This window comes from Anabrus simplex, chromosome X (assembly GCF_040414725.1).
Source record: "Anabrus simplex isolate iqAnaSimp1 chromosome X, ASM4041472v1, whole genome shotgun sequence".
Lineage (NCBI taxonomy): Eukaryota > Metazoa > Arthropoda > Insecta > Orthoptera > Tettigoniidae > Anabrus > Anabrus simplex.
Window position 1 is genome coordinate 220924020 of NC_090279.1, and position 27857 is coordinate 220951876.

Consider the following 27857-nt stretch of genomic DNA (forward strand, 5'->3'; position numbering starts at 1 on the left):
GCCAAAGAGGATGGCTAATACAGAGCTGTAGACCGAAGATTATGAAAACAAAAACAGGGTGGGGGGGAATTGAACAGCGCCCCAACGGTGAAAATAGTAACACCAGAGAGGAGTTGGGCCCATTTATAGGTATCAAGAAAAGGTTCGCGCACTATGCACTACTAAATAGCTGAAGCTTCATTACTGTACTCACCTTACTCCCTGTTCCTATGCTGAACACAATACACTCTTCAACGGCGGTCCTCAGATCGTATCATAACCTCGTCGACCGGATACGCCCGTCCGACGTCACGAAGGAAATTTTCCCGGGAGTTTCGAATTGCGTTGCGCTGCCTCTGTGTTTGAGGAAGTCTATTCACGTTCAGTGTCAATAAAACCTCCATTCTGTTCAGTAGAATAGTTCATTGTTTGGTGAATGTATCCTACCCCTCAATTCAAACTTTAATAAATAAATCATCGAAACGAATAGATTAACATATGTTGATGAACGAGAGGCAGTACCACGCAAGAAATATTTACGGAAAAACACTTTAAGACCGGGAAAAATCACACGGACAATTTCCATGTTTCGCCACAAGACGCCATGAATAACATAACGACCGTTGGAAAATTAACGGTCACTATCAAAAAAATATCGCTATTCAGGAGAAAAGAAGGGAAAAAATCGATAAACATACGTCAATATTACCCATAACCGCCCCCTCCAGTGAGCTTAGTTCGAGGAAATCCGTTGGTACCAAAGAGGATAAAATTCCATCATCGATTACGATAATGGACGTAATTGGTGCGTTTCATTATTTTCGTCACATGTAGTGCTTTCAGGTAAACAGAAACCGATTTTTGATGGGCCTAAAAAAAAACTTTATTCGACACTCCACGTCGTAAGACGTCGCAATGTAAAATGGTCTCTGGTGTTTATGCAAGAAAATTCATTAACACTGGCGCATAGACGGCCAGAAGAGATTCGGTTTACTCTCCCCCTTCTAGTATTTGAAATTGAAGAGCAGGAAAATTAAAATGCCTGCTCACGACCGATTATTATTATTATTATTATTATTATTATTATTATTATTATTATTATTATTATTATTTTACAGCATTTTTTAAATCTGTCGAGCACGATAGAACTTATTTAGTTGATGTTGATTTTTTGTCCCAAAATCTCTTCATCTGGGCACTGAACATTTCCCTTCGTTCTTCAGTCCATAATCCTGGTATTAATTTTCTCAGGAAAATGATGGTTGTTGACTGCTGGTTTGAACGATTTCCTCAGGGTCTATTTCACTAAGCCAGTTGTTCTTGACTTTCATTGAGAGAGCAATGTTGAGAATCCTTTTGGTGAGCCTGCCATTGTTCATTCTGAAAATGTGGCCATAGAACTTTAATCACCTTTTCCTGACTGTGTCGGTGAATTTTTCAGAACACTGATAAAGCTCCCGAGACTTCCGTTTCATCCAGATTCCCTCTGCATAGATTGGACCAAAGATGTTTCTCAATATTTTCCTCTCCTGTTTCTCAACGTCTTTGATAAGTCATCTGTCTCCAATGATCAAGGTTTCCAAGGCATATAGTGCTTCAGGTTTGATAACTGAGTTGTAATGTCTTAATTTTGCATTCCTGTTTTTTAATTTTTTTATTATCTGTTCTAGGTGAGTCTATAGATCTTCTGTAATTTTGAGATCCTCTTCCTTATTTGCTTCACGATTTAAGTCTTAATTACTTCTACTGTAGGTACTTGAACACATTCACTTGACTAAGTTTGCCGAATTTACTCTTTAGAGGTTTTGCATCTAGATAACAAGCAGATCCTTCCATGTACTGAGTTTTTTCATTATTATTATTATTATTATTATTATTATTATTATTATTATTATTATTATCATCATTTTGATAAATTATTAATTGTATATTAAATAAAAAAAAATAAAAATCATAGGACCTCACAATGTACAGGCTTTTTTAATTTGATGTCGTTTAGCCTGCCTGCATGTCAGTTTGTCTGCCACTCAGTTTTAATTAATTTTATCAGGTAAACACAAAATGTGTCATCAGATATGTTTTAACTTAGATGCCGACGTCTTACGAATGGAGTCTTCCATTCTTCAGAAGTCCGATTAACGCTACCGGGTTTGATGTGGAAGCCAACACTCTACCACTGACCTGAGCTATTTTCATGCTAGAACAAGTTGAGCATAACACCAAACATAAACATAGAGGCCCTCGGTTAACTGTTGTAAATCCACATTGGAACACCATCCTTTATGGACCTCCTCAAATTTGTTTCTTAGGAGGAAAGGCACCTCCCTCAATAAATTGTAAGTAAATTATTCGTGAAGGTGTTTTGTCTCTGGCTTGAAAGGAAAATTCTTGAAGACAGAATGCTTTCCCTCCACCAGTGGTTTGTCAGATTTATTGGGTAAAATGATGAGTTAACGAGTATAATTTTTTGCCGTGGAGATTTCATCTACTTGTACAGTCTCCTTGCGTTTTCCACATCACAGTTGCCGTATAGTGATGTTGAACCATGTTCAGTCCTGGTTTCCTTTCTGCATTTTTGGTACCAGGTTGTATTTTTGACAAAATTGGCTGTTTTCCTGCATTTTACATCACAATTTGCCAGCACACGGGGGACCCGTGGTGTACCTGTGGGATCTTGAACATTCTGGTCGATTCATCTGCTGATCCTATTCTTGTGTTAGATGAGCCACCCTCCTAATGGACTGTCCATTTTAAGGCTTACTCTGGTGATGCTGTTCAGAAAGTGAGGTGGATGGCGTTTATTTACTTCCTATTAATTGTGATTCTCATTGAATTCTTCACGGACATTTTACAGGACAGGACTGCTTCATTAACGTTGTTTGAGCTGTTTAGTTCTTGATGATGTTAACAATTTTACTATTGCCCCATTTGTTTTCTGCTGATTTAGAAGGATATCATGTTTAATGCTGTCAAAAGCTTTGTTGTAAATCATAATCGGTGTACCTCATTCATAATATCTGTCCTATTAAATCCTGTGGGTGGGCTACTAGGGGAGTATCCTTCTTCCACAAATATTTTTGATACAGGCCTGTGAAGCCTCAACTAGTGACACAATGTCCCTGGCATGACTCTGCCCCTTGCTTTCATCAGTGACCTTGAAAATCTCCTCTGTCTAGTTTCCTGTGTGTGTGTTGAGAGCTGCCAGTGATGTCTAGAATTGATTCTGGTTTTACCTGGGACCTTACATTGAGGGTGATTGTTTGCACTTCACAGATGGGACATTCTTAAACAATTGAACTGTGGATGATAATCCTGCACCATCGAAAGCGACACTGGCCACCCGGAGTGTGGATAAAGTGATTCATTTGTTTTTCTACATCTTGAATCAATTATCTACCCCCAGTGATCAGTGCTCCAGGCTTGATTACAGCGTTATAATGTCTTAATTTTGCATTATTATTATTATTATTATTATTATTATTATTATTATTATTATTATTATTATTATTATTATTAGTTGTTTGGGCCTGCTGTCTTCTCCTCTTCCAGTATTCCTTCATGTTCTGGCTGTGAGCCAGCTTTCTGTCCTCCGTCTACATTGGTCTGCTGGTTCCTGTGTTCTTCCTACTCGTGACGGAGAAATTTCCCGCTGAGAAACTGTAGGCGGTCATGTATCGACAGATGCGGAATCCCCAGTTCTTCAGATCCCACTTGTTTCGGGATGTCTTCCTTCTACCTGCCACAGCAAAGACCCTGCTAGTATGTCTGTGAGTTAGGTGCCCTTAGAAGACCCAGTGCCTTTTTTTAATTCACATGACAATGTTTCCTGATGTTTGTATAGCTCATCATTGTGCCGAATTCTGTAGGTGCCTCTCTCTTCTCTTACGGGTTTCAGTATTCTCCTCAGGATCTTCCTTTCTTTGAGTTCTAGTTTCCTGAGAGGACATTTATTACCCGTCACCAGACACTCAGAGGTGTAGAGAACAGATGGCTTTACTACCGCTTTTATAGTGCCAGAGTTTGACGTTCTTTCAGAGGTGCTTTGATGCATAGATGCTTTTGTATCATTAGAAATTTAGAATGTGAGTTTCTATGACAAAAATGTTGGAATTAAAGATAACAAATTTTTTAAAAAATTGTTGGAGTAGGAGGCTCTTTGAAAGGGAGACCAACAAATAAATTGCCTTTACCGCTGTGTAAAGTATGTCGACAAGAGAGAAGAGTTTATGGTATTGTAGGATTAAAGCTTTGCAGTCTGTGAAAATAAAAAATGTAAAACTTAGAACTTGAAGACTGTTTTCCGTTCTTTCCCATTTGCACAACGGGCAAATACTGCACATGTGCCTTGATGGTCGCTTCCTTCTCCACTCCTTTCTCCTTCCTATCTCATCATGGCCACAAGACCTGTCTGTGTGATGTAAAGTGAATTATAAAAAAAAAAAAAAAAAAGCAAGTAACATAGCTTGTAAGTATGTCCACCTTTTGCAACTATGTTGTAGTGTTCGTTTTTGTGTTACAACAGCTTCGTAGTTCTATCTAGATATAGTATGTACGCACAGTGCGAATGTGAGAAGACAGAGTTCCAAGAAACTGTTCACAGAGAAGCCAACAGGAAAGGGGTGGGTGGTTACAATTAGAAATCTGGCCAAAAAGATTCTGTCATCTAAGGTTCAGTATTGTATGTGCTGCGGGTCACTATTTCTCCCCTCAACATTGTCACATAGCGATATTTCGAGGCCCAACAACGATACATTGTAAGCAGGAAAAGATGGTGGTACTTGGTTCATAACCTGACCCATGAGAGTACTGGAAATGGCATCTGAGGAAAGAGTTGCAGTAGCATAGATTTACAGAGATTGTTTGATTGAATTTTAAGCAGTGTTCTTCCTCAGACCTCTTTAATGGGCGCACCGCCCAGCTAACATAACCTAGATAACTTATGTGCTAGTTACATAATATTAATACATATTTTAGTCATTGGGAGCACCAAATTAAAATGTAAATACTGTAAAATTGTTTGTTTAAATGATAAATCTTCATTATTGTCGGCACAGTAGCATCATATACATACATACATACATACATACATACATACATTATCATTATAGACTGTAATGCCTTTCAGCGTTCAGTCTGTAAGCCTCTGAGAATTTACTAAACGTCGCCACTATCCTCTATTTGCAACTAGTGTTGTGGCCTCATTTAGTTCTATACCTCTTATATTTAAATCGTTAGAAACTGAGTCTAACCATTGTCGTCTTGGTCTCCCTCTACTTCTCTTACCCTCCATAACAGAGTCCATTATTCTCTTACGTAACCTATCCTCCTCCATTCGCCTCACATGACCCCACCACCGAAGCCGGTTTATGCGTACAGCTTCATCCATAGAATTCATTCCTAAATTAGCCTTTATCTCCTCATTCAGAGTACCCTTCTGCCATTGTTCCCACCTGTTTGTATGAACAATCATTCTTGCTACTTTCATGTCTGTTACTTCTAACTTATGAATAAGATATCCTGAGTCCACCCAGCTTTCGCTCCCGTAAAGCAAAGTTGGTCTGAAAACAGACCGATGTAACGATAGTTTCGTCTGGGAGCTGACTTCCTTCTTACACAATACTGTTGATCGCAACTGCGAGCTCACTGCATTAGATGTACTACACCTTGATTCAATCTCACTTACTATATTACCATCCTGGGAGAACACACAACCTAAATACTTGAAATTATCAACCTGTTCTACCTTTGTGTCACCAATCTGACATTCAATTCTGTTGAATTTCTTACCTACTGACATCAATTTAGTCTTCGAGAGGCTAATTTTCATACCATACTCATTGCACCTATTTTCAAGTTCCAAGATATTAGACTGCAGGCTTTCGGCACAATCTGCCATTAAGACAAAGTCGTCAGCATAGGCCAAACTGCTTACTACATTTCCACCTAACTGAATCCCTCCCTGCCATTTTATACCTTTCAGCAGATGATCCATGTAACCTACGAACAGCAAAGGTGAAAGATTACAGCCTTGTCTAACTCCTGTAAGTACCCTGAACCACGAACTCATTCTACCATCAATTCTCACTGCAGCCCAATTGTCAACATAAATGCCTTTGATTGATTTTAATAATCTACCTTTAATTCCATAGTCCCCCAGTATGGCGAACATCTTTTCCCTTGGTACCCTGTCGTAAGCTTTCTCTAGATCTACGAAACATAAACACAACTGCCTATTCCTCTCGTAGCATTTTTCAATTACCTGGCGCATACTGAAAATCTGATCCTGACAGCCTCTCTGTGGTCTGAAACCACACTGGTTTTCATCCAACTTCCTCTCAACGACTGATCGCACCCTCCCTTCCAAGATGCCAGTGAATACTTTGCCTGGTATACTAATCAATGAGATACCTCGATAGTTGTTGCAATCCTTCCTGTTCCCTTGCTTATAGATAGGTGCAATTACTGCTTTTGTCCAATCTGAAGGTACCTTACCAACACTCCACGCTAATTTTACTACTCTATGAGGCCATTTCATCCCTGCCTTCCCACTGTACTTCACCATTTCAGGTCTAATTTCATCTATTCCTGCTGCCTTATGACAATGGAGTTTATTTACTATCCTTTCCACTTCCTCAAGCATAATTTCACCAACATCATTTTCCTCCTCCCCATGAGCTTGACTGTTTGCAACACCACCAGGATGATTTCCTTTTACATTGAGAAGATGTTCAAAGTATTCTCTCCACCTCTCCAGTGATTCCCTGTGATCTATTGAGAGTTCACCTGAATTACTCAAAACACTGTTCATTTCCTTTTTCCCTCCCTTCCTAAGATTCTTTATTACTGTCCAGAAAGGTTTCCTTGCTGCTTGACCTAGCCTTTCCAGGTTGTTACCAAAATCTTCCCATGACTTCTTTTGGGAGTTTAAATATTTAGCTTTAAATGAGCAGTGGAATACTAGAAGTTCAATTTTGCAGTTCATGTTTACGTATCTGATGTTAATGTTAATGCCCTGAGGGGAATAAATTGAAATTTTATCATATTGAATTTTACGTTGTATTCCCCATGTAGCTACTCATTCCTGCCACCCACCTGCCGAAACTTTCTGGTGAGAACACTGTTAAGGAACATTTATAACTGAAAACCGAAGTGTCAAGAATTACAGTTTCATTTATTTAATTATAAATCACTTCGTCTTCTGCCAAGCTGAGCAACAGGTGTAGCGTGTCCCATTCTATGTGAGTGTTTGTTCTTTGTCACCAGGTTCCTGAAGTACAGGTGAACATAATCCCCAGCACTCCCGACCGGACGACCCAATCACAAACACAAATTGCACATCCTGTAATATACGAGGAGAATGAAGAAGAGGAAAGAGTCAAACGGGAGGTCTCAAAATTGCCCATGCACAAGACCATCATCCTCAATGGCAGCATATCGTCTGTCAGCAAGACTGCTCTGTCTTGTCAGGTAAGTTGCTATTGAGTAGGTCAAATAAATAGTGTACAGATGGACTCTAGCTGCTTTGCCAACGGAACCTCCTGGTAGGCAGTCTGGGGCTACGTTATGGTGGAGGTTCCACAAATAGCTTCTCTGTTGAGCGTGCTGCACAACACCATTGATCTCAGCACTGTGTGTCTGCATAGTTTGAAGCAGAAGTGAATGTTGATGCGCTGCTCATAATGTTCAGACATCTTGACTATGTGCACACTTATACATGGAGGAGTGAGGGTAATACTACAATCATGTGAAGTCATTAATACGTCACATATTTATTAGATTTCAACATAGGGACCGGTTTCGGCAACTGTGTTTGCCATCATCAGCCAAAGGAAAAATTGTTACAAGGCGTTATACAAATCTATATTAACATAATTTTAAAATATAATTATGTATATACAAATTGAACCACACTCTTAAACTATTTTGTGTATTAGGCGTACACCATAAAATATGCTAGAAATTTCTTATGCAATACATAATAATTTGTTTATTCTGTACAATCTTTCGGATATAAATAGTTAAAACGTTGTCAATTCCTTGTAGTTGTTGAAAAATGCTGATTAAGCATCTAGTTTAGTTAAAATCAATCTCTTAAAAAATAAATTTACAGTTGCTTAGACATTAAGGGCATTCAGTGTTTCTTGGCCAATGTCATAATCATGTCAAAATCATCTTTAAATAAAGAACTTAACACAATACGTAGCTAGTCAACGCTTCTAACACCTTTGATAAGTCGGGCGTATACAGATTTCACTGTAACAGCTGTGCCAGTACATATATTGGGCAAGATCAGATATAATGAATGTGTCAATGCCATTAAATATAGGAGATTCTCAGCAATAAGACAACACATAAATGACTATAAACATAGATTTCATGACATCAATCATGATATAGACGTCATCGAAATAATAGGGAAAGGTCCTTTACTTGACTTAACGGAGCAATGTTTCATTTTACTAGATCAATACTATAACCCTAACTACAATCTGAACAATTTGTTCGAAAAACCTACAATATTATTTGGTATACTTATTTTAGTAATTAACAATCTTAAAATACCAATAAACCAACCAGTATACAAAATGATACATAACACGCTTGCCTACAACCCCCACCGTAATCCATGCTCTCCCGACCAATGGCCTCAAATTATCGCGATCACCCCTTCCACTACATAACATGCTCTGCCCCTCCGCTAGTGCTCGCGGTCTGTTGACTGTCATTTCGGAAGGCAGTTCCTCTCAGACAACTTGGTGCTCAAGGTGAGTTTCTGCTTAGAAACAAAAGTGTTTTCCTTATCTCAGTTTCTGTTACGCTAATACGTAATATATTCCTTCTTTTAGGTCTGTCTTGGTTCGAGATATTTCTAGAATCTCAAAATCCTTTGAACGTAATGTTTTTCAAGAAATCCGGTCCACCAGTCTACTAGTATCAAGACTATCCATAATTAAGAACATTTGCTCCATTCGGCAATGTCACAGGGCCTGTACGGTGTGCCCCACTGACGAGACGCGCCTAGTAAAGTCACTTTGTTTGGAGCCTTTCGACTCACGGGACTCCCGAGAGATATCGTTGCCAACATTGGCTAGAAAGGATTCGGCCTTAGAGGCGTTCAGGCTTAATCCCACGGATGGTAGCTTCGCACCACCGGCCACTCGACCGAGTGCGTGAACCAAATGTCCGAACCGGCGGTTCCTCTCGTACTGAGCAGGATTACTATCGCAACGACCAGTCATCAGTATGGTAAAACTAACCTGTCTCACGACGGTCTAAACCCAGCTCACATTCCCTATTAGTGGGTGAACAATCCAACACTAGGCGAATTCTACTTCGCAATGATAGGAAGAGCCGACATCGAAGGATCAAAAAGCGTCGTCGCTATGAACGCTTGGCTGCCACAAGCCAGTTATCCCTGTGGTAACTTTTCTGACTCCTCTTGCTGGAAACTCTCCAAGCCAAAAGGATCGGTAGGCCGTGCTTTCGCAGTCCCTATGCGTACTGAACATCTGGATCAAGCCAGCTTTTGCTCCACGCGAGGTTTCTGTCCTCGCTGTGCTGACCTTAGGACACCTGCATTATTCTTTGACAGATGTACTGCCCCAGTCAAACTCCCCGCCTGGCAGTGTCCTCGAATTGGATCACTCGAGGGAGTAATTTGCGCGGCCGCGGTCACGCTGCCTCACGCGCGTGCTTAGGGAAGAATCCCAGACGCACGACGACATGACAGACGAGGGTCCGCGAGCACGACGCATCCTTAACACGCTTGGCTCGAGAACACCGTGACGCCAGGGCTGAAAGCCAGTGATGCACGCGCTCTGCCCAACCGAGTAAGTGAAGAACTTATGAAAGTAGTGGTATTTCACCGGCGATGTTGCCATCTCCCACTTATGCTACACCTCTCATGTCTCCTTACAATGCCAGACTAGAGTCAAGCTCAACAAGGTCTTCTTTCCCCGCTAATTCTCCCAAGCCTGTTCGCTTGGCAGTGGTTTCACTAGATAGTAGATAGGGACAGTGGGAATCTCGTTAATCCATTCATGCGCGTCACGAATTAGATGACGAGGCATTTGGCTATACCCTATCACCAGTCGCCCACCGGTGAAACTTCCCTCATTTCCCACTCAGGAGGACGAGGTGCCCTGTCGTGAGTATAGATCAGACGTGAGGCTGACTCACATTTCGCCGCACGTCTAACAGAACTAACGAGTCATAGTTACTCCCACCGTTTACCCACGCTTGCTTGAATTTCTTCACATTGATATTCAGAGCACTGGGCATAAATCACATTGCGTCAACACCCGCTTGGGCCATCGCAATGCTTTGTTTTAATTAGACAGTCGGATTCCCCTGGTCCATGCCAGTTCTGAGCCAACCGTTGAATGGCGGCCGAAGAGAATCCGCGCGCCCGCGGCTGCAACCTCCGAGAGGAGACTGCGACGCCACAAGGCAGACCGTGGCCTCGCAGCAAGGAAGATCCGTGGGAGGCCAAGGCACGGGACCGAGCTCGAATCCAGCGTTGAAATGATGACGGATGCCGACACCTCGCCCAGGCCCGGCACGTTAGTGCAGACCCACTTCCCTACCAAGCCCGACACGCCCCGATCCTCAGAGCCAATCCTTACCCGAAGTTACGGATCCAATTTGCGGACTTCCCTTACCTACATTAGTCTATCGACTAGAGGCTCTTCACCTTGGAGATCTGCTGCAGATATGGGTACGAGCCGGCGCGACACATTCATGTGGCCCTAAAAATGTGGAACGCTTTACGATTTTGCGTGTCATCCTTGTGCAGGGGCCATGCAAATCTTCTCTGTATCGTTCCAATTTTAGTATATGTACCGCCGAAGCGAGTACAAGATATAGACTAAAAATGCACATTAATATCACTAAAAGCCATCGTATTCACAAAGGATTGTCATTTAACTTCATATTTAACCAAGGCAGAGTGAAGCCCTTTTTATAGTTCGCTAACATTCATTTTACGAGGAGCTGTTTTTCACTGAAGACCTGAACTACAATGAACCTCCATACCAAGCACAAATATGTTTAATATTCCAAAATGACATTAGCTGAATTTATTTTAATCTATGTTAGTAACTAGAATGTATAATTGGGAACATGCATAATTTTCAAAAATATTTTTTTTGAAAAGTACACCAATGAAATAGTACGTAAACGTATTACAATTTACCGTTGGTTTTTTATAGCTATTGTTGAGAGTTAAGGAGAATTTCCTGTTGTGTATGTTTATCAGGAACTCAAGGGAGACTTCATTAGTTAGTCGGAACATAGAAAGAATGATGAACTCTTCTCAGAAGAACTCTTAAGGTTTCACCTTACTTTTTCCTGCCTGCTGGCTCTTTAGAAATGTGTGCGCGTGCGTTTTGTATTCAGGAATCATTCAAGGCAAATATTTTCGCACTGCAAGTTGTGTGGTTAAGCTTATTTTTAATATGTATAACTTTTGCTTTCTCAACGATGCATTTGTTTCTACATTCGCCCCTGTTTTTATCTCCTCGTAAGATGTGTATTGTTTAATGTAACACCTTGTGTAAAAAATTGGGTTAAATGAAGGAGTTATATCATGTTCAAGATCATGCTTTCACGTCTCTGCACAATATTTAAAATGAAATTTACTGCTGGTCTTTATAGCTATCGTTGAGAGTGAAGGAGAATTTCCTGTTGTGTATGTTTATCAGGAACTCAAGGGAGACTTCATTAGTTAGTCGGAACATAGAAAAAATGATGAACTCTTCTCAGAAAAACTCTTAAGGTTTCACTTTACTTTGTCCTGCCTGCTGGCTCTCCAGAAATGTGTGCGCGTGTGTTTTATATTCAGGAATCATTCAAGAAGAATACTTTCGCACTGCAAGATGTGTGGTTAAGGTTATTTTTAATATGTATAACTTTTGCTTTCTCAACGATTCATTTGTTTCTATATTCGTCCCTGTTTTTATCTCCTTGTAAGATGTGTATTGTTTAATGTAACGCCTTGTGTAATATAAATGCCTACATGCTGGCCTATTTCCCACATTTTGGCTGATGATGACGCCAAACAGCGTCGAAACTAGTTCCAAGTGCAAATACATGTTATAAATAAACTATAACATTTTTGTATTGAGAAGGTGGACCCTTTCATGTTTTCCTATCTTCTATTACAATGAGGTAAGTTGCCTTGTTTTCTACCATTGAAAAAATGTTCAAAAGTGCTTTTCTGCAAGGCGAGTGAAACAGCCTCTGACGTAAGCGGCGCGCTGTGACGTCACGATCCAGTACCGCATGCAGCTCTACCAGCCATTGTGCATCAGCCGTTACTAAAAGCTGATTGTTTATTATTCGTGATCACGAATAACTTCAAAATGACAGAAGAAAGGTTCAAAACAGCACAGTCAGACAATCTATCATGTGTAGATGTCATCATTCTTGAAAAATAGCGACTTTTGTGGCCGCAGAAATTCGCGGATAAAAAACAAGTTTGTAAGTGGCATCTTTAAAATACGTGCAAAGTGTTCAATTCATAGTATTAGGATAACAATGAACCTGGATAGAAATCACATCACTTTCAACATTTCCTTCTAGACTGATTCCCATATTAAAGAATAACATTATATTTTCGGGCTTTCAGCATTAGTAAAGTAAGAAATCGGATTTCAGTACTAACATAAACATATAGGTAGCATTATAGTACTAGTATGCCTCTGTGGTGTAGTGGTTAATGTGATTAGCTGCCACCCCCGGAGGCCCGGTTTCGATTCCCGGCTCTGCCATGTAAGTTAAAAACAAATAGTACGAGGGCTGGATCGGTGTCTACTCAGCCTCGGGAGGTCAGCTGAGTAGAGGGGTTTCGAATCCCACCTCAGCCATCCTCGAAGTGGTTTCTTGTATTTTCCCACTTCTCCTCCAGGCACCTAAGGCCACGGCCGTTTCCTTCCCTCTTCCTTGTCTATCCTTTCCGATCTTCCCATCCTCCAACAAGGCCCCTGTTGAGCATAGCAGGTGAGGCTGCCTGGGCGAGGTAATGACCCTCCTCACCAGTTGTATCATCATACCCAAAGTCTCACGCTCCAGGACACTGCCCTTGAAGCGGTAGAGGTGAAATCCCTCGCTGGGTGCGAGGGAAAAACCAAACCTGAAGGATAAACTGATTAAGAAAGAAAGAAAAAAAGAAAGAAGGGAGGAAGGAAAGAAAGAAAGATCATAGTACTATAGGTCTATAATCTATCATTCCCGAAAAAATATATATTTATGGTTGGAGCAACTGGCCTACCCACTTCCGGGGCCCATGAAAGAGAAACATTAAATATCTTGGTGGAGGGAAAAAGTTAAACATGATAAAGATAAATATGACTTCATCTAGTTTTCACAAGTCGGGCTGAGTGGTTCAGACGGTTAAGGCGCTGGCCTTCTGACCCCAACTTGCCAGGTTCGATCCTGGTTCAGTCCGGTGGTAGGTATTTGAAGGTGCTCAAATACGTCAGCCTCGTGTCGGTAGATTTACTGGCACGTAAAAGAACTCCTGCAGGACTAAATTCCTGCACATCGGCGTCTCCGAAAACCGTAGAAGTAGTTAGCGGGCGTAATGCCAATAACATTAATTACATTTGTCTTTTAACAAGCTGAGCATATCGCGCAAGAAAAGTGTCTTGGTGACATTTTAGTCGTTCAATACAGGAATGTCTTTGGGTACTGTGACTTTTACTCTTTTTTTTTTTTTTGCATCGCACAGTCACAGATAGGTCTTATGGTGGGACAGGAAAGGCCTAGGAATGGGAAGGAAGCGGCCGTGGCCTTAATTAAAGTACAGCCCCAGCATTTGCCTGGTGTGAAAATGGGAAACTACGGAAAACCATCTTCAGGGCTGCCGACAGTGGGGTTCGAACCCACTATCTCCCGGATGCGAACTCATAGCTGCGTGCTCCTAACCGCACGGCCAACTCGCCCGGTATTTTTATCCTTCGGTTTATTGACTTGGCTTGTATACCCTAAAACTTAGGCTAAGTTGGATAATATTTTAAACACCAACATCACTATTTTCACCTGTGTGCAATTATGTTATTTATTTCACTAATATTATGATAATTATTATAATTGAGCAATGTTAACTTATAAGACCCCAACAGACAAGCATTGGTTTTGTGTAGAGATACGGTATATATTTGTTCAATTCACGTTGTTTTCTTTCATGACGTACACACCTATTTTTTTGTTATGTTATAGAGTATTTAGCTATAGCCTAAATTTCTTTACAAATGTGAGCTCTTCAATAAAGACATAACTAACTGTCGCATGACAAGGTAAATCGGTATAATTAGAGCTGTCAATATGGTTCATAATCCCTTTGGTTTATTACCTAGACATGGATCACCCAAAACATAGGGTAGGTTTGGAGAATACTTTAATAATCAGCATTAATTAATGCACTGTTTATTACTTTCATATTCAAAGATGTAAATGAAGCATTTAACTAAAGCATCATACATTAAAATTCAAAGTGTTACCACTAGAACTGCTGACATGGAAAAGTGATTGAAAATTCAAACATATTCAAATTACGTAAAAATGATCTTTAAAAAAAATAAACTGTAGACTTTTCCGATATTTCACCAGCATTTTTCCGGCTCGCCAAAATCCATTTCTCCCTAGTTTTAGCGTCTTCGGAACGTTTATAAACAATTTGTTTGGGATGGTATGCGATGTGCTATTGCTCATCGGAACTATACACCATTTATCAGTTTTCTGCCTCACTGTGTGCGCAGAATTCATTTTAAGTCTAAAATATACCACTCAGATTATTATCCAATGTATAGACTTCGAATTTAACCAAACCAGACACTAACAGAAAGTAGAAATACGCTAAGTGTATCCTGCTTCTCACAGCACACTATGTGTTATTTCGTCTGCTAATTCAGTCAACCTGTACGATAACGTCAGACCAATGAGATCGCGTACTTGCGTGACGTGACATTTTCGTACTTTAATTTAGATTTTTATCATGTTCGGAGTTATTATTTGTACATTCTGATTACATTTTTGAATTCTGCGTGAAATTTTGAATCAGATTAGCATATTTTTAATTAAAACCCCGGATCATGCATGTTCCCTATTGGCCAAGAAAAACTGTATGCCCTTAATGTCTAAGCAGCTGTAAAAAAATTTGTTAAGAGATTGATTTTAACTAAACTAGATGCTTAATTAGCATTTTTCAACAACTACGAGGAATTGACAACGTTTTAACTATTTATATTGAAAGATTGTACAGAATAAACAAATTATTATGTATCGCATAAGAGATTTCTAGCATATTTTATGGTGTACGCCTAATACACAAAATAGTTTAAGAGTATGGTTTAATTTGTATATACATATATTTTAAAATTATGTTAATATAGATTTGTATAACGCCTTGTAACAATTTTTCCTTTGGCTGATGATGGCAAATACAGTTGCCGAAACCGGTCCCTATGTTGAAATCTAATAAATATGTGATGTATTAATGACTTCACATGGTTGTAGTATTGAATAGGTGGAAACAATTACCCTCACTCCTTAATGTGAATCTGGATTCAATACGGACCAAAATGAAGTTTTTGACATTAAATATGTGCACACTCGCAAACCAACAAATGCTGAGTGATTCAGAAATCTATGGCCATGATATCACCTGTTACATATCATGGATGTTTGAGGATTCAAGAGCACCAAATCAAGCCACAAAGGTCATAAACCTACAATGTGTCCGCTGAAGATAGCTTTCTATTCAAGAAATGATTATAGCTTCATTTTAAGTCTTCTTGTCAATACACCTTATAATGATAGAAAATTATTAATTTAACTTGCATGTTTCGGGAAAAATCGTCCATTCCCTTCCTAGAACTGACATCACTGATTAAGTTTTTTAAATTCTTTAATAGATTAAGACAGGATCATTATGGTTTAGTTTATCAACAGAAGATCTTGAACGAGAATGCCAGACATCACACTTCAGTGCAGTTTGTGGACGATTGCTTAGTCATAAGACTGAGGGAAAGAAGAGCCAGTAACAGCACACGCTCATGAATCTACCGATAAATAATACTGGTTACAGTACAGTTGTGGTACAGTGCTTGAAACCTTGTGTACAATATGTCTGAAGTAATCAAAGTTTGACCCCCTGTGGGTGGGGGACGCAAACAAAGAATACGCCCATGATATCCCCTGCCTATCGTAAGAGGAGACTAAAAGGGGCGATCAAGGTATGATGTCATTAGAACCATGGGACTATTTGTGATTAGTACCATTACAGTCCCCGGCCAAATTATAGACTCAGTACTACTTTTTCACGTTTTTTAAATTAATTACCAAATTTCTTATAATTACAACTTATTTATTACAGTTATTTACAGAAGGGATGTTTATTGACTATGTACAGACATTCTTTTTCCTTTCTTTCACAAAATTTTAGGTGATAAGTAACACTTTTCTTCAAATGTACACAGTTTCAATATTTTGTAGGTCCACCTTTTGCATCTATTAGTGCTTTAATCCTCCTGGGCATGCTTTCAATACAGCTTTGAACAGTCTCTTTTATTAGTGGATTATGATGCCAAACTTCTTTTAGTTTTTCAATGAGTCTGGTTTTTGTTGTGATCATTTCTTTTGCTATTTCTCTTTTGACCACCTCCCATACATTTTCAATAGGATTCATAGCCGGAGAATGCTCTGGCCATGACAATAAGGGTAATTTTTTTCTTCAGGAAGTCTTTAACTGATTTAGCTGTGTGGCAGTGTGCTCCGTCCTGCATAAAAGTCACATTTTTTCCATCAGGGAACCATTCGCGCATCTGTGGTAGTAGCTGAGTGCGCAAAACTTCCTTATACTGGTCCTGGCACATTATACCATCGACAAAATAAAGAGGTCCTACTGCTTCCCCGCTAATTACTGAGCACACCATTATCTTATCAAGGTGTTTGACTATCAGAGAAAGACAGTCTGGATGGTATTTCTCATCTGACCTGCGACGAACAAATGCTGCCTTCTGGGAAAGAACTTCGAAAGTTGACTCATCACTGAAGCATACCTGAAAATAAATAGAGAAATTTGTAAATACTTCACCTAACTTCAAAATCCTCTTCAGCACCCTTTGTTAAATATTATATGTTATTACCTATCGATTTCCAGTAGTTTATACCATGTTCCTTGTATTCCCTGGCCCATTTGAATCTCTTAGCCATCACACAGGGAGTAAGCCATGGTTTCTTACATGGCCTATGAGCCATGAAGTCCAATTCCTTCAGTTTCCGCCGTTTTGTTCTTTCTGAAACATGTACCCCGGATGCTTCTAGTTCAGTTTTTACCATTTTCACCGTAGAATGTCGGTTTCTTTTGCAAAAGTTTGGAAGGCATCGTTCACTACGCTCAGTAAAGAGAGGTTTCCTGCCACAATGACCTTTCCGTTTCCCATTCAAGTCCTCACCAAAAGCCAGTTTCTTAGCAATGCGTTTCACTGTGGATTGTGAAACACCAACTTTGTTACCAATCTCACGCTGGGAATACGTTCCTGTCTCAGTGAGGATCTTTATCTGTGCCCCCTTTCGAGGGGTTATGTCACCAGACATCGTAACCTAAAAAAATCAAAATGTCATTATATTATCAACGTTTCTCTGGTTTTTAAAGTTTAATATTCCTAAATCATTAACTCTTGTATAGAGAATAAAGTAAACCGAGCAGTACAACTTACCCTTTCAGTTATTGTGATGAAAAACACTGTGGAAACACTTGTAAGGGGTTACATATTTGGCGCCAAATATTGCCAAGCTGTCAACAGTTGCACATCAGCAGCCCAAGAAACAACTGACTAACATAATGCACATGTTAAAGTCATATTACCAACTGTAAATACCTATGGAATCAAAATTACTCCTCTTTGAGCATGTACTAGGCTTCCACGGTGCTTCAAACTGTATACATGAAAGAAAATGTGACTGAGTCTATTAATTTGGCCAGGGACTGTACGTGCGGAACACCACGGGTCGACGTTACTTACGCCTAGTACCAGCTTGTAAGAAAAACATGGGTCTACGTTAACGTAGGAGCGGTATCATTATGCAAGGAACACTATGGGTCTGGGCATTGCTTGTGATAAGCGTCATCTGTGCATTCCACCAGTTCAGAATGGACCTGCATTACCTATGAGTACTACCACCATGCGAGAAACGCCATGAGTCTGTTACCTGTGATTCAGGATTTTGGACCCCTTTGGAAAACAAGCATCATCTCTGGAAATAAGGAATTGTGAACTGGATCCACTGATTGGTTTGGATTCATCATTCATTTTAGATCCTAGTCAGTGGATACATTTTGAAATTTTAATTATTGTGTCATTAGCTTTAGGCCTCTTTAAACAACAAACATCATCATCAATCCAAGTTGGAGTTGATCAATGGAAATGCCTAATTCAGTGTTCCTTAAGGCTCGGTATTAGGTCTCTTGTAAGTTATTTATTAAACAGGAGCAAACTTATAGTCTATATACGAAATAAGAGTTTTGTCAGAATTGAAAAAGAATGGTGTTTCTGTATCGGTCATTAGTAACAAGGAAATGCACTTTTTACTTTTCTGTAATTTCTGTCTGTCCGTATGTACACAAATCACTAGAAAACGACTGAGGAGAATTTAATGAAAATCGATATGTAAAGTCGGGGTATGAGCCACTACAATCTAGGCTATAAAACATTTTATTCACTCAGAGTGAAATGGTAGTTTAGGGGAAGGCTTAAAATTTAATTCTCAAACATTTGTTATTACAGGTCCTATTGATAAATACTGCATAACTAGTTATATAGAATTAAATTTCTGATCATTTAAGTCTTGCACATTTATACATTTTTACCGTACCGGCTATGATAAGAGATCATCATCATCATGATCAATGTCCCACTTCAGTCGCCCGGCTGTGGTTAACAAGCCTCCTCCACTTCTTCCTGTCCTTCCACTTTCCCTACTCCATTACTTCCGCCACATTCAGTCCAGCTTCTCTAATATCCTTCCAGATCTGATCCATCCACCTTCTCGATCTTCCAACTGATCTTTTTCCCTGAACTTCTCTTTCCAATTCCCTTTTCGCTACGCGTTCCTTTCCCATTCTTTTTACATGTCTGAACCATCTCAGTCTCGCTTTCTGTTCGTTCTGTACTAACAGTTCTATATTTAGCTCTTCTCTCATTTTAATATTTTGAATTCAATCTCTTCTTGTCTTTTTAACTGATGTTCTTAAAAACTTCATTTCTACTGCTTGGATCTTACTATCTTGTCTCTTATTAGTTATACGAGCGTTTCTAGTCCGTATGTTACAATTGGTATGAAATACTCTTTATATAATGTTAATTTCGTTCTCTTCGGTACTTTGTCATCCCATAAAAGCTCTCTGACTTGATGATAAAATGTTGTACCTTTACTTAGTCTGTTATTAATTTCAGGGTTGATTTCATTACTTCCATTAATAATCCTACCAAGATATGTAAACTGTTCTAGATTCTCTAACCGTTCTCGATCTATGTTCACTTGGCTTCTTTTTTCCACAGTGCATGACTACAGTTTTCTTTTTACTAATTACCATTCCAATCTCCTTCAGATTTTCATTCCAAATGTCCAGTTTCCTTTGTACTTCCTTTTCTCCCTTTCCCCAAATCACCACATCATCTGCAAATACCAAAGCATTCACTTCATCACTACCGATACCCTGTTTTACACGTTTCATTATTTCATCCATCAGTATAATAAACAATAATGGGGACAGTGCACTTCCTTGCTTGAGACCTTTTTTTTAAATAAAATGTTTCAGAGTCACAACTCCCCACTTGTACACTGCTTTTACTCTCATGATATAGCATTTTTATCTTGTTAATTAATGATTTTGGTACATTCCTTTTCCATAGGCATTCCCATACATGTTTTCTCTTAAGTGTATCAAGCTTTTTCCAAATCCAAAAATACGAATATGATTTCCTTGTTCCTTTCCAGATGTTTTCCATTATCGTTTGCACTGTAAATATCAAGCCTGTTGTTGATCTATTCGGTCTAAAGCCATATTGTTCTTCCTCTAACTGTGTTTCTGTTATCTCCCTTAGTCTTTTGTCTATGACTTTCTCCATTTTTTTTAGCCCATGTGATAATTGGGTTATACCTCTATAATTTTCACATTTCTTCCTATTTCGTTTTTTGAACAACGGTACAATACTTCCTTGTTCCCAATCTTCAGGTATCCTTTCCTCCTTCCATATGGCATTGAGGGCTCTGTATAGCCACTGTAGTCCAATGCTTCCTGCTGCCTTAATCATATCAGCATTGAATTTGTCTTTTCCACTTGCTTTACCTTTGGTCATTGCTTTCATGCCCTTTCAAGTTCCAACCATGTTATTGGGTTATCTTCGTTTTCTCCATCTCTTATTTTCATTTTCTTATCTACTTCTTCCTGCGAGCAGTCATCCTCATTATAAAGTTTTTCAAAATATTTGCCGTCACATTCTGAAGACCCTTTTCGTCATGTACTATGGATCCATCTTCTCTCTCTAATGCCTTGATTTTTTTTCTTGATTTATTCCTTTTGATATTATTACTCTGTATAATAGTTTCTGATTTCCTAGACTATCTTGCTCAATTTTGTTGGTAAACTCTCCCCTACATTTCTCCTTTTCTTCCTTGATACTCCTTTTTACTTGTAGTTTCAATCTTTTGTATTCCACATGTAACCTTTGTCTTATTCTCATCCCTCTAATACGTTTTTTGCTTTTCCTTATCCATTTCTTTCTTCACCTTGTTCCTTTCTTTTATTTCTTTTTTTTATTTTGTCTGTCCACCACCGTGTCTCGTTTCCCTTAACCTTTGCTTTTGTTTTACCGCATACCTCAATTGCTGCTTCCACAAATGTCTGTCTTAAATTGTCCTACTCTTCTTCTACACTTCGTATTTCTGTGTTAGGCAACTTCCTTTTTGCCATCCTTTTATCCTCCTCCTCCAATTCCGAAATCCTTATCTTTGGTTTCTTCTTCAGTACAATTTTAGCGATTTTTACTTGTTTTCATTCCGCAATTAATAATCTATGATCACCTTCCATACTTTTGCTGGGGATTATCTTTGTATTCATGACATATCTTCCCCATTCTTGGTCTGCTATTATAAAATCGATGAGTGTTCTATACTGTCCATTCCAACTATATCGGCTGATCTTATAGCTATTCCTCTTCATAAACCATGTGTTCTTTATTATCAGATTATTTCTGATACAAAATACAAAACGGTTTCTCTCCATCTTCATTTCTATCACCATACCCATGTGGGCCCAGAACATTCTTGTTTCCCATTCTGTCAGTTCCCACATGGGCTTTGAGATCTCCCATTATCATGATCCCATCTTCAACAATGTGTTTCCAGTTCATTGAGGAACTCTTCTTTTTCTTCCATGCTACATCCTGTCTGTGGAGCGTACACCTGTACTATCTTCAGTAGTTCCTTGTTTACATGTGTGTGCATTATTATAATTCTTTCATTTATTACTCGGCTTCAGCTATTGGTTCAACATTCTGATTCACTACAAATCCCACTCCATTTCTTTTCTCTTTACTGTTACCCATCCAGTACAACGTGTACCCCTTTCTTAGTTTCTTCATTCTTTTCCCCTTCCATTTTACTTCACTTAATCCCGGGATGTCCGAGTTTTTGTCTCTCCATTAGATCAAGCAAATTATTTTCCTTCCCATTCATTACACGTAATAAACTTCATATTAGAGCCCGTATTGTCAAAGTATCAACTTGTGAAAATTTGGATTATATAATTCCACCTTTACAATACTGCAAGTGTCTTTATTAAAAAGACTACATTAAATAAAATTCATGATACATGTTTCGTCCTCTTATGGGACATCTTCAGTCACAAATGCAAAACATTGAAAATAAGGCGAGGACACGTTGAATTGAGTAGATAAAAAGTCTTAATATCATGTGACGCGGCGTGGTGGCGTCTTGTCAATCAATATTAAAATGGTGCGGCGTGAACATGATGTGAAACATGAAGTCCAATAAAATCATAAGTTAAAAATGTTGTTCAAAACGTCGAATTGTCAATTATAAAACACAGTAAGTGGCTGTGCGAATAATACTAAAAGACCAAAGACCAAAATTGCGAAAATAGGCAAGGACATTATATTCCTGAAAAACTGTCTCAAGGAGGGACTCGTCCCCAATTTTTTGAAATCTGTTCAAAACAAGAATGTATTGTCCTATTGGCATAGAAAGACAATAGGCACATAATTTTATTCGCACATCCACTTACTGTGTTTTATAATTGACAATTCGACGTTTTGAACAACATTTTTAACTTATGATTTTATTGGACTTCATGTTTCACATCATGTTCACGCCGCACCATTTTAATATTGATTGACAAGACGCCACCACGCCGCTTCACATGATACTAAGACTTTTTATCTACTCAATTCAACGTGTCCTCTCCTTATTTTTAATGTTTTGTATTTGTGACTGAAGATGTCCCATAAGAGGACGAAACATGTATCGTGAATGTTATTTAATGTAGTCTTTTTAATAAAGACACTTGCAGTATTGTAAAGGTGGAATTATATAATCCAAATTTTCACAAGTTCCCATTTATTGTTCCAAATCGGGTTTTGCTCTCTGATCTAACACTTGCACGAACATCAACATTACGATCATACTGTGCAACTGTAGTCAGAGACTTATCAATTCCATTTCCAAACTTCCATCCGAGGCTTCTATTGTAGTTGAAAGCAAGTACAAATTTACTCATGTGCTGGCCTGCACCGGGCGAGTTGGGCAGGCCGTTAGGGGCGCGCGGCTGTGAGCCCGCAATACCAGTATAAATGGTCCGTTATTGGACATTGTAAATTTTCCAGCTAACTCATTCCTGGTTGCCAGCGTTTTGTCCCAGTGTGCTAAGTTGGGCTCATCAGTTCGTAAATAGCACACCTACCAAGACGCATGGCTAGTGCATACCGTGGAGGCCACCGCGTAGGCTACTTGGAGCCACCGGCAGTGCCAATGCACCATGAGAGACTTTGTCTCATTACCAAAAATGGCCATCAGATCATATAGATGTTGATTCCCATAGGGAACCTGAAATATTTGTCCCGAATGAGTAAATTTTTAACACCAATATATTTGGTCCGTTATTGGACATTGTAAATTTTCCAGCTAACTCATTCCTGGTTGCCAGCATTTCAGTTGGGAAACCACTAAGACAGTCTTTCTGAGGATGAAAAAAGGCAGGTAGAAAGTGAGTGTCTGCTATTATAATGAAAACTCTTCAACCCATTCTTAACATAGAAAAGATGTTTGTTGACTTCCCCACCGCGTTTCTAGGGTAACGTTAAGAGCCATGTAATTTATTACAATCTTGCTCACAACGTGTAACCCAGAATTGCGTAGCGAAGCACGGGTACGTCAGCTAGTCATTTAATATAACAGAGATGATTTTAAAGAACTGACTGTACATAGTAATGGGTGTAAAGTAAATGTGGGTGTCACAGTATCAGTTTAAGGTTCTTTGTCCTAAACCCTTCATTCAGTACCTTTTTTGTAAGGGATAACATTATCATATCCATTTTATTTTATTGATACAGGACAGTGTTCTCACATCCCAGACTTCCAGACTAAACAGAAGGTTTAGATCCAACTGCTTTTCAAGACTATTTGCCTCATAAGAGGCCCTACTTTTTTGGACTCTTGCCCAACATCGAAGTTTCAATTGAAACAGAGTCTGGCAGAGCATAGGCACAGACCATCCAGGGTGCATCTTCGGTCTTGTTGATGTTTTTCAAACAGTTCAAACGTGTTGAGATCCATTTGACTAGCTTCACAGTAATGTCTTGAAACAGAATTATACTAATTGCTAATTGCCTGATAAAAACACTGAGGTGTTCTGCTGGTATGAATTGAGGCCATGTACCTGGTTTGTGTGCACTGTCGTGGATTCCTGGAGGTATCTTGCATTCACTCTACATACTTATCGTCAACTTAGCATGCTAATCAGTGAATCCCTCGAAGCACTACGAGTGACAGCTTATTTGGAGCCCTCTTTCTGGTGTTTTTCGCATATGACTGTTTAGCCAAAGGCTCCTGTTTCACATAACAGGCCACAGGAGCTTTTGCATTAGTCATCCCAAGTGTTAAACACTTCTTCCAACACAGTGTTTCACTGTGCGTGTTGCGTATGAAAAACGAGTATGGAAAAGGGCCATACCATACCTTTTCCAATAACAGATGACTTTTATCACCATTTCAGGGCATGTACACTCTCTGTCTCTCTCTTTCTGCTCATGACAGCGGACTCATGGCAGTACCACCGAGCAATCTGTCAGATATAAACCCCAAACAACCTCTGTATGCAGTTACTATGTTATTTGATTCCAAGAAGACAATGGTAGTCCTTAAGCAGAAACTCTCCTCGTTATCATCCTGCCCCTGGCTTCATCCGGATCAGAAATTTCTATTCTGAATTGTTCAGTTTGCCCTATGTTGACTTACCAGTTCCTCTGCATTCCTGCTGGTAAAATACCACGGCAGTTTTTGAAAGATGCTGAAAAAACTTGTTAAAAGTACACTAAAGGGGAGCTTATCCCTTCCTACTGACACTCCGGATTCTATGATTTACTCAGATAAACGATGCAAAGGGTTAGGTGTTTTTAGGGCAAGCTGGAAACCTTTGCTTCAGAATATAAACAGCCACAACATTCTGAAACAAGAGGGGGAACTAGTATATTGAAGCCACTAGAAATCTAGATGAAGAAATTAACAGATGTTTAACTGAGTTGAACGTAAATGATAAAACTGAGGATATGAAGAACAGGCCCGGTGAGTATGAAACAAAGAAATTCAGAAATAAATAATGAGAATTTGAATTTGAGAAATGGTGCCAGTTGAGAAGCAAAGGACAGGGGAGTGTATCTGTACAAGGAGTTCCCTCCTGAAAACCGGTGGGTTTCTAGCACGGAGTGGAGAGGCGCGTTGCATCTGTAAGAGCTGTACGGGGAAGGTTCGTTGATACCCCTGCGGAAGTTGCAGTGAGACTGGAACTTGTCTTGAGTCTTGAGTTCCCGTGTCTTCAGTAAAGCTCTTCGAAACATCACAGGTCGAGACGCTCCGTGAGAAGGGATTTCAAGTATGAGGAGGTTCATGGCAGCATGAGAATGATAGAGATGATCGCCTTAAAGGGAAGAAAGGATATATATTATAGCACACTCTTTGCTCTTTGACCAACGAGACGAAGTGGACCGAGTGGCTACAGTGCCGAGCTGGACGACTTAGAAGTGAGGGGTGCAAGAGAGACAGTCTCTAGAGCCGATGAAGACCTTCAACATCAGTACCAAGCAGTTCATCGATGGGGGATGAAAGCGCTCAGGGGTTCTCTTCTGATACTCAGACACCACTCATATTCGCCAGACTGAGACATAATTTACTTTCTTTTTTAAATGAAGTTGGTTTTTACATTCTTTGTCTTTTTTTTTCTTTTTATAAATGCTATTTGCTCGGGGCATCGAACCATGTGGATCTTTTGCCCCTACTGGCACCATATTGTATGAACCTGCGTGTAATTGGAATGGCGGTAGTGTGGAATGTTGTGTGTGAGGAAAGGGAGATTAAGGACATCACAAACACCCAGTCCCCAGGGCAGGGATCTTAATCATTACGATTAAAAACCCCTGATCCGGCTGGGAATCGAACCCGGGGCCGTCGGGCGACAGGCGGACGCATTGCACCCCTATACCGTGGGGCCATACTATTCTTTGTCTTAGGCAGCCTCCAAGTGGAGGAAGATTTTGAAAATGAAAATAAAATTACTTACCACCCCAAGTTTTCTCCTGCATGATTTAAATGAATCATTATTTTGTTGGCGATAGCGTTGTCCATTAACGGTTTTGCCGGGCTTCACAATACAGCTCGGGTTCCACCAGACGCAAAGCATGGTCTAAATTGTCGAAACCATGTCTCACATGTTCTAATCGATGGAGCGCGTTCGCCGTATGTTTCTACAGCCTTTTTCTTTTGATTAGATAAGAGAAGCAATGTGTGCCGCAAATGTTCATTTTCATGCACAAACATTGATATTGATCACTAGTGTTTGGTGGACTCAACTTGTGTGTGTTGGTAGGTTAATGTCGGTCGAAAAAACTGACGTGTCAAATTCAGGCGCTGCATACTGTTTGCTGGTGCCATCTCTTCGTGGAACCGGAAAAGACTTGTGTATACATCTGGTATAGGAGGATAGAACATATTGACAGACGTTCTCTCCTTATCAACCCCTGTTCTTCTCAGCTCCTGACAAGCCAGTTTCTACTTCCTGGGTTCATCAGGATTTCGGACTCGTTGACAAATCTTCAGTCTTGACAAGGTCATCAGGAGATGCAGCAGAACAGGGATTGTTGTTGACATTGTGCACATCTCCTGTCTCTCTTGATTACAGTTGTGGTGATGGCTACCTAAGAAGACCCTGTGTCTATGATCACATAAATTAAAACCTCCATGTTTTCCACCTCAGAATGCTGTATAAATGTGAGGTATCTGCTTACAGTCCCAGGGACGCAAGGTTGCCGTGGTCACCTTGGATGGACGTGCGTTCGTGCGGATGCTCGGGCGGATGGTGAGGAGAACTAGGAAATATCGGTCGGCCTTGGCCTTTCGTTGGTCATCCCTGTTGTCGCCGCTCTACAGGTTTCTTCAGATCATAGCCTGGATTGGTAAGAAGGTGAGTCAGCACATCATCTGCGAGGGGAGGTTGGTGGTCTTGACTCCATCAATGTGGTGGTTGGAAGTGTGCTGTCAACTTCAAACTCATTTTTCTGAACGGTGGAACCTCTTGAGATGATGACAGTACACCATCACCACATTGAAGGACACAGATCTATGTTAAATCTCTGAAGTCTACCTGCTCAATAGCGGTGATCATTTTAGAGCTTTGAAATCAGAAATGTAGCATTTTCAATTTTTTTAAAAAAGAAAAACAGAATTTGAGCTAATTCTGATAAATACTGTAGGTCAGGCACTGACATTAATGCATATTTGAGTCTTTGGGTGCTCCAAATTAAAATGTAAAAACTACAAAACTGTTTATTTAAATGATAAATCTTCATCATTGTTACCATAATTGCGTCAGTACGTCAGAGTGTCTGGAATCTTGCAACAGCACTAGGGTTCCTTGAGTTTGGCACTCCACAGCAACTGAGTGGTAGGCAGTAGAACACTAGAACATGTTTTCGTGATAATAACTTTGTCTAAGGATCAGTGGTAGGTGGATCTTTGAAGGGCAGCTCCATGTGGAGATCTCTGGTGACATTTGGGGTGCCCAAGAGAGATTTAGTTTACTCTGCCATCTAGTGGGCCTAGAGTAAAGTGGAACGTTGAAATTGACGAGCAGATGGCGTGCACACAGTACCTGAGGGGAATAATTGAAATTTTATCTTATTCATTTTTTACGTGGTATTCACTGCCCGGCTAATGAAAATTTATGGGGAGAACACTGTTGTTAACATACTGGCGTCTAACCTTCTGAAAATTAAACATTACATTGTGATTTTATAGTTTTATACACTACAAGAGATGACCACGAAATGTAAAGACAGCAGGATACCTAACTAAATAAGACGTGCCACTATGTATACAATTTGATTATACTAGCCAATTGTTGAATAATTACCAGTATATTTTGATACTGTTCTAAGAAACTTGTAAAATGTAAATAGCAAATTAAACATTATCGATCTACCTACCTTTAAATACAAGGAACTGCCCGCACTTTACAACACATCCTTATTGTGCGTTTTGTGTCCATGTACATGCCTAGGAGCATCGTATGCTGCGAACATACAGAA

The 27857-nt window shown here is 39.7% G+C and overlaps 1 protein-coding gene and 1 non-coding gene across 5 annotated transcripts in view; one reads left to right on the top strand and one right to left on the bottom strand.

Moving 5' to 3' along the window:
• LOC136886088 (uncharacterized) overlaps window positions 1–27857 on the top strand; it is a 73904-nt gene that overhangs the window by 29765 nt on the left and 16282 nt on the right. For all 4 annotated transcript variants that reach the window (XM_067158815.2, XM_068230687.1, XM_068230685.1 and 1 more), the window contains exons 3-4: window positions 7243–7446; window positions 26561–26734. In XM_067158815.2, coding sequence (XP_067014916.2) covers window positions 7243–7446; window positions 26561–26734 — 378 coding nt within the window. The remainder of the gene's footprint in view (window positions 1–7242; window positions 7447–26560; window positions 26735–27857) is intronic.
• LOC136886911 (U6 spliceosomal RNA) lies at window positions 10730–10836 on the bottom strand. The gene has a single exon (XR_010861875.2). It is a non-coding gene; the product is annotated as a U6 spliceosomal RNA (small nuclear RNA).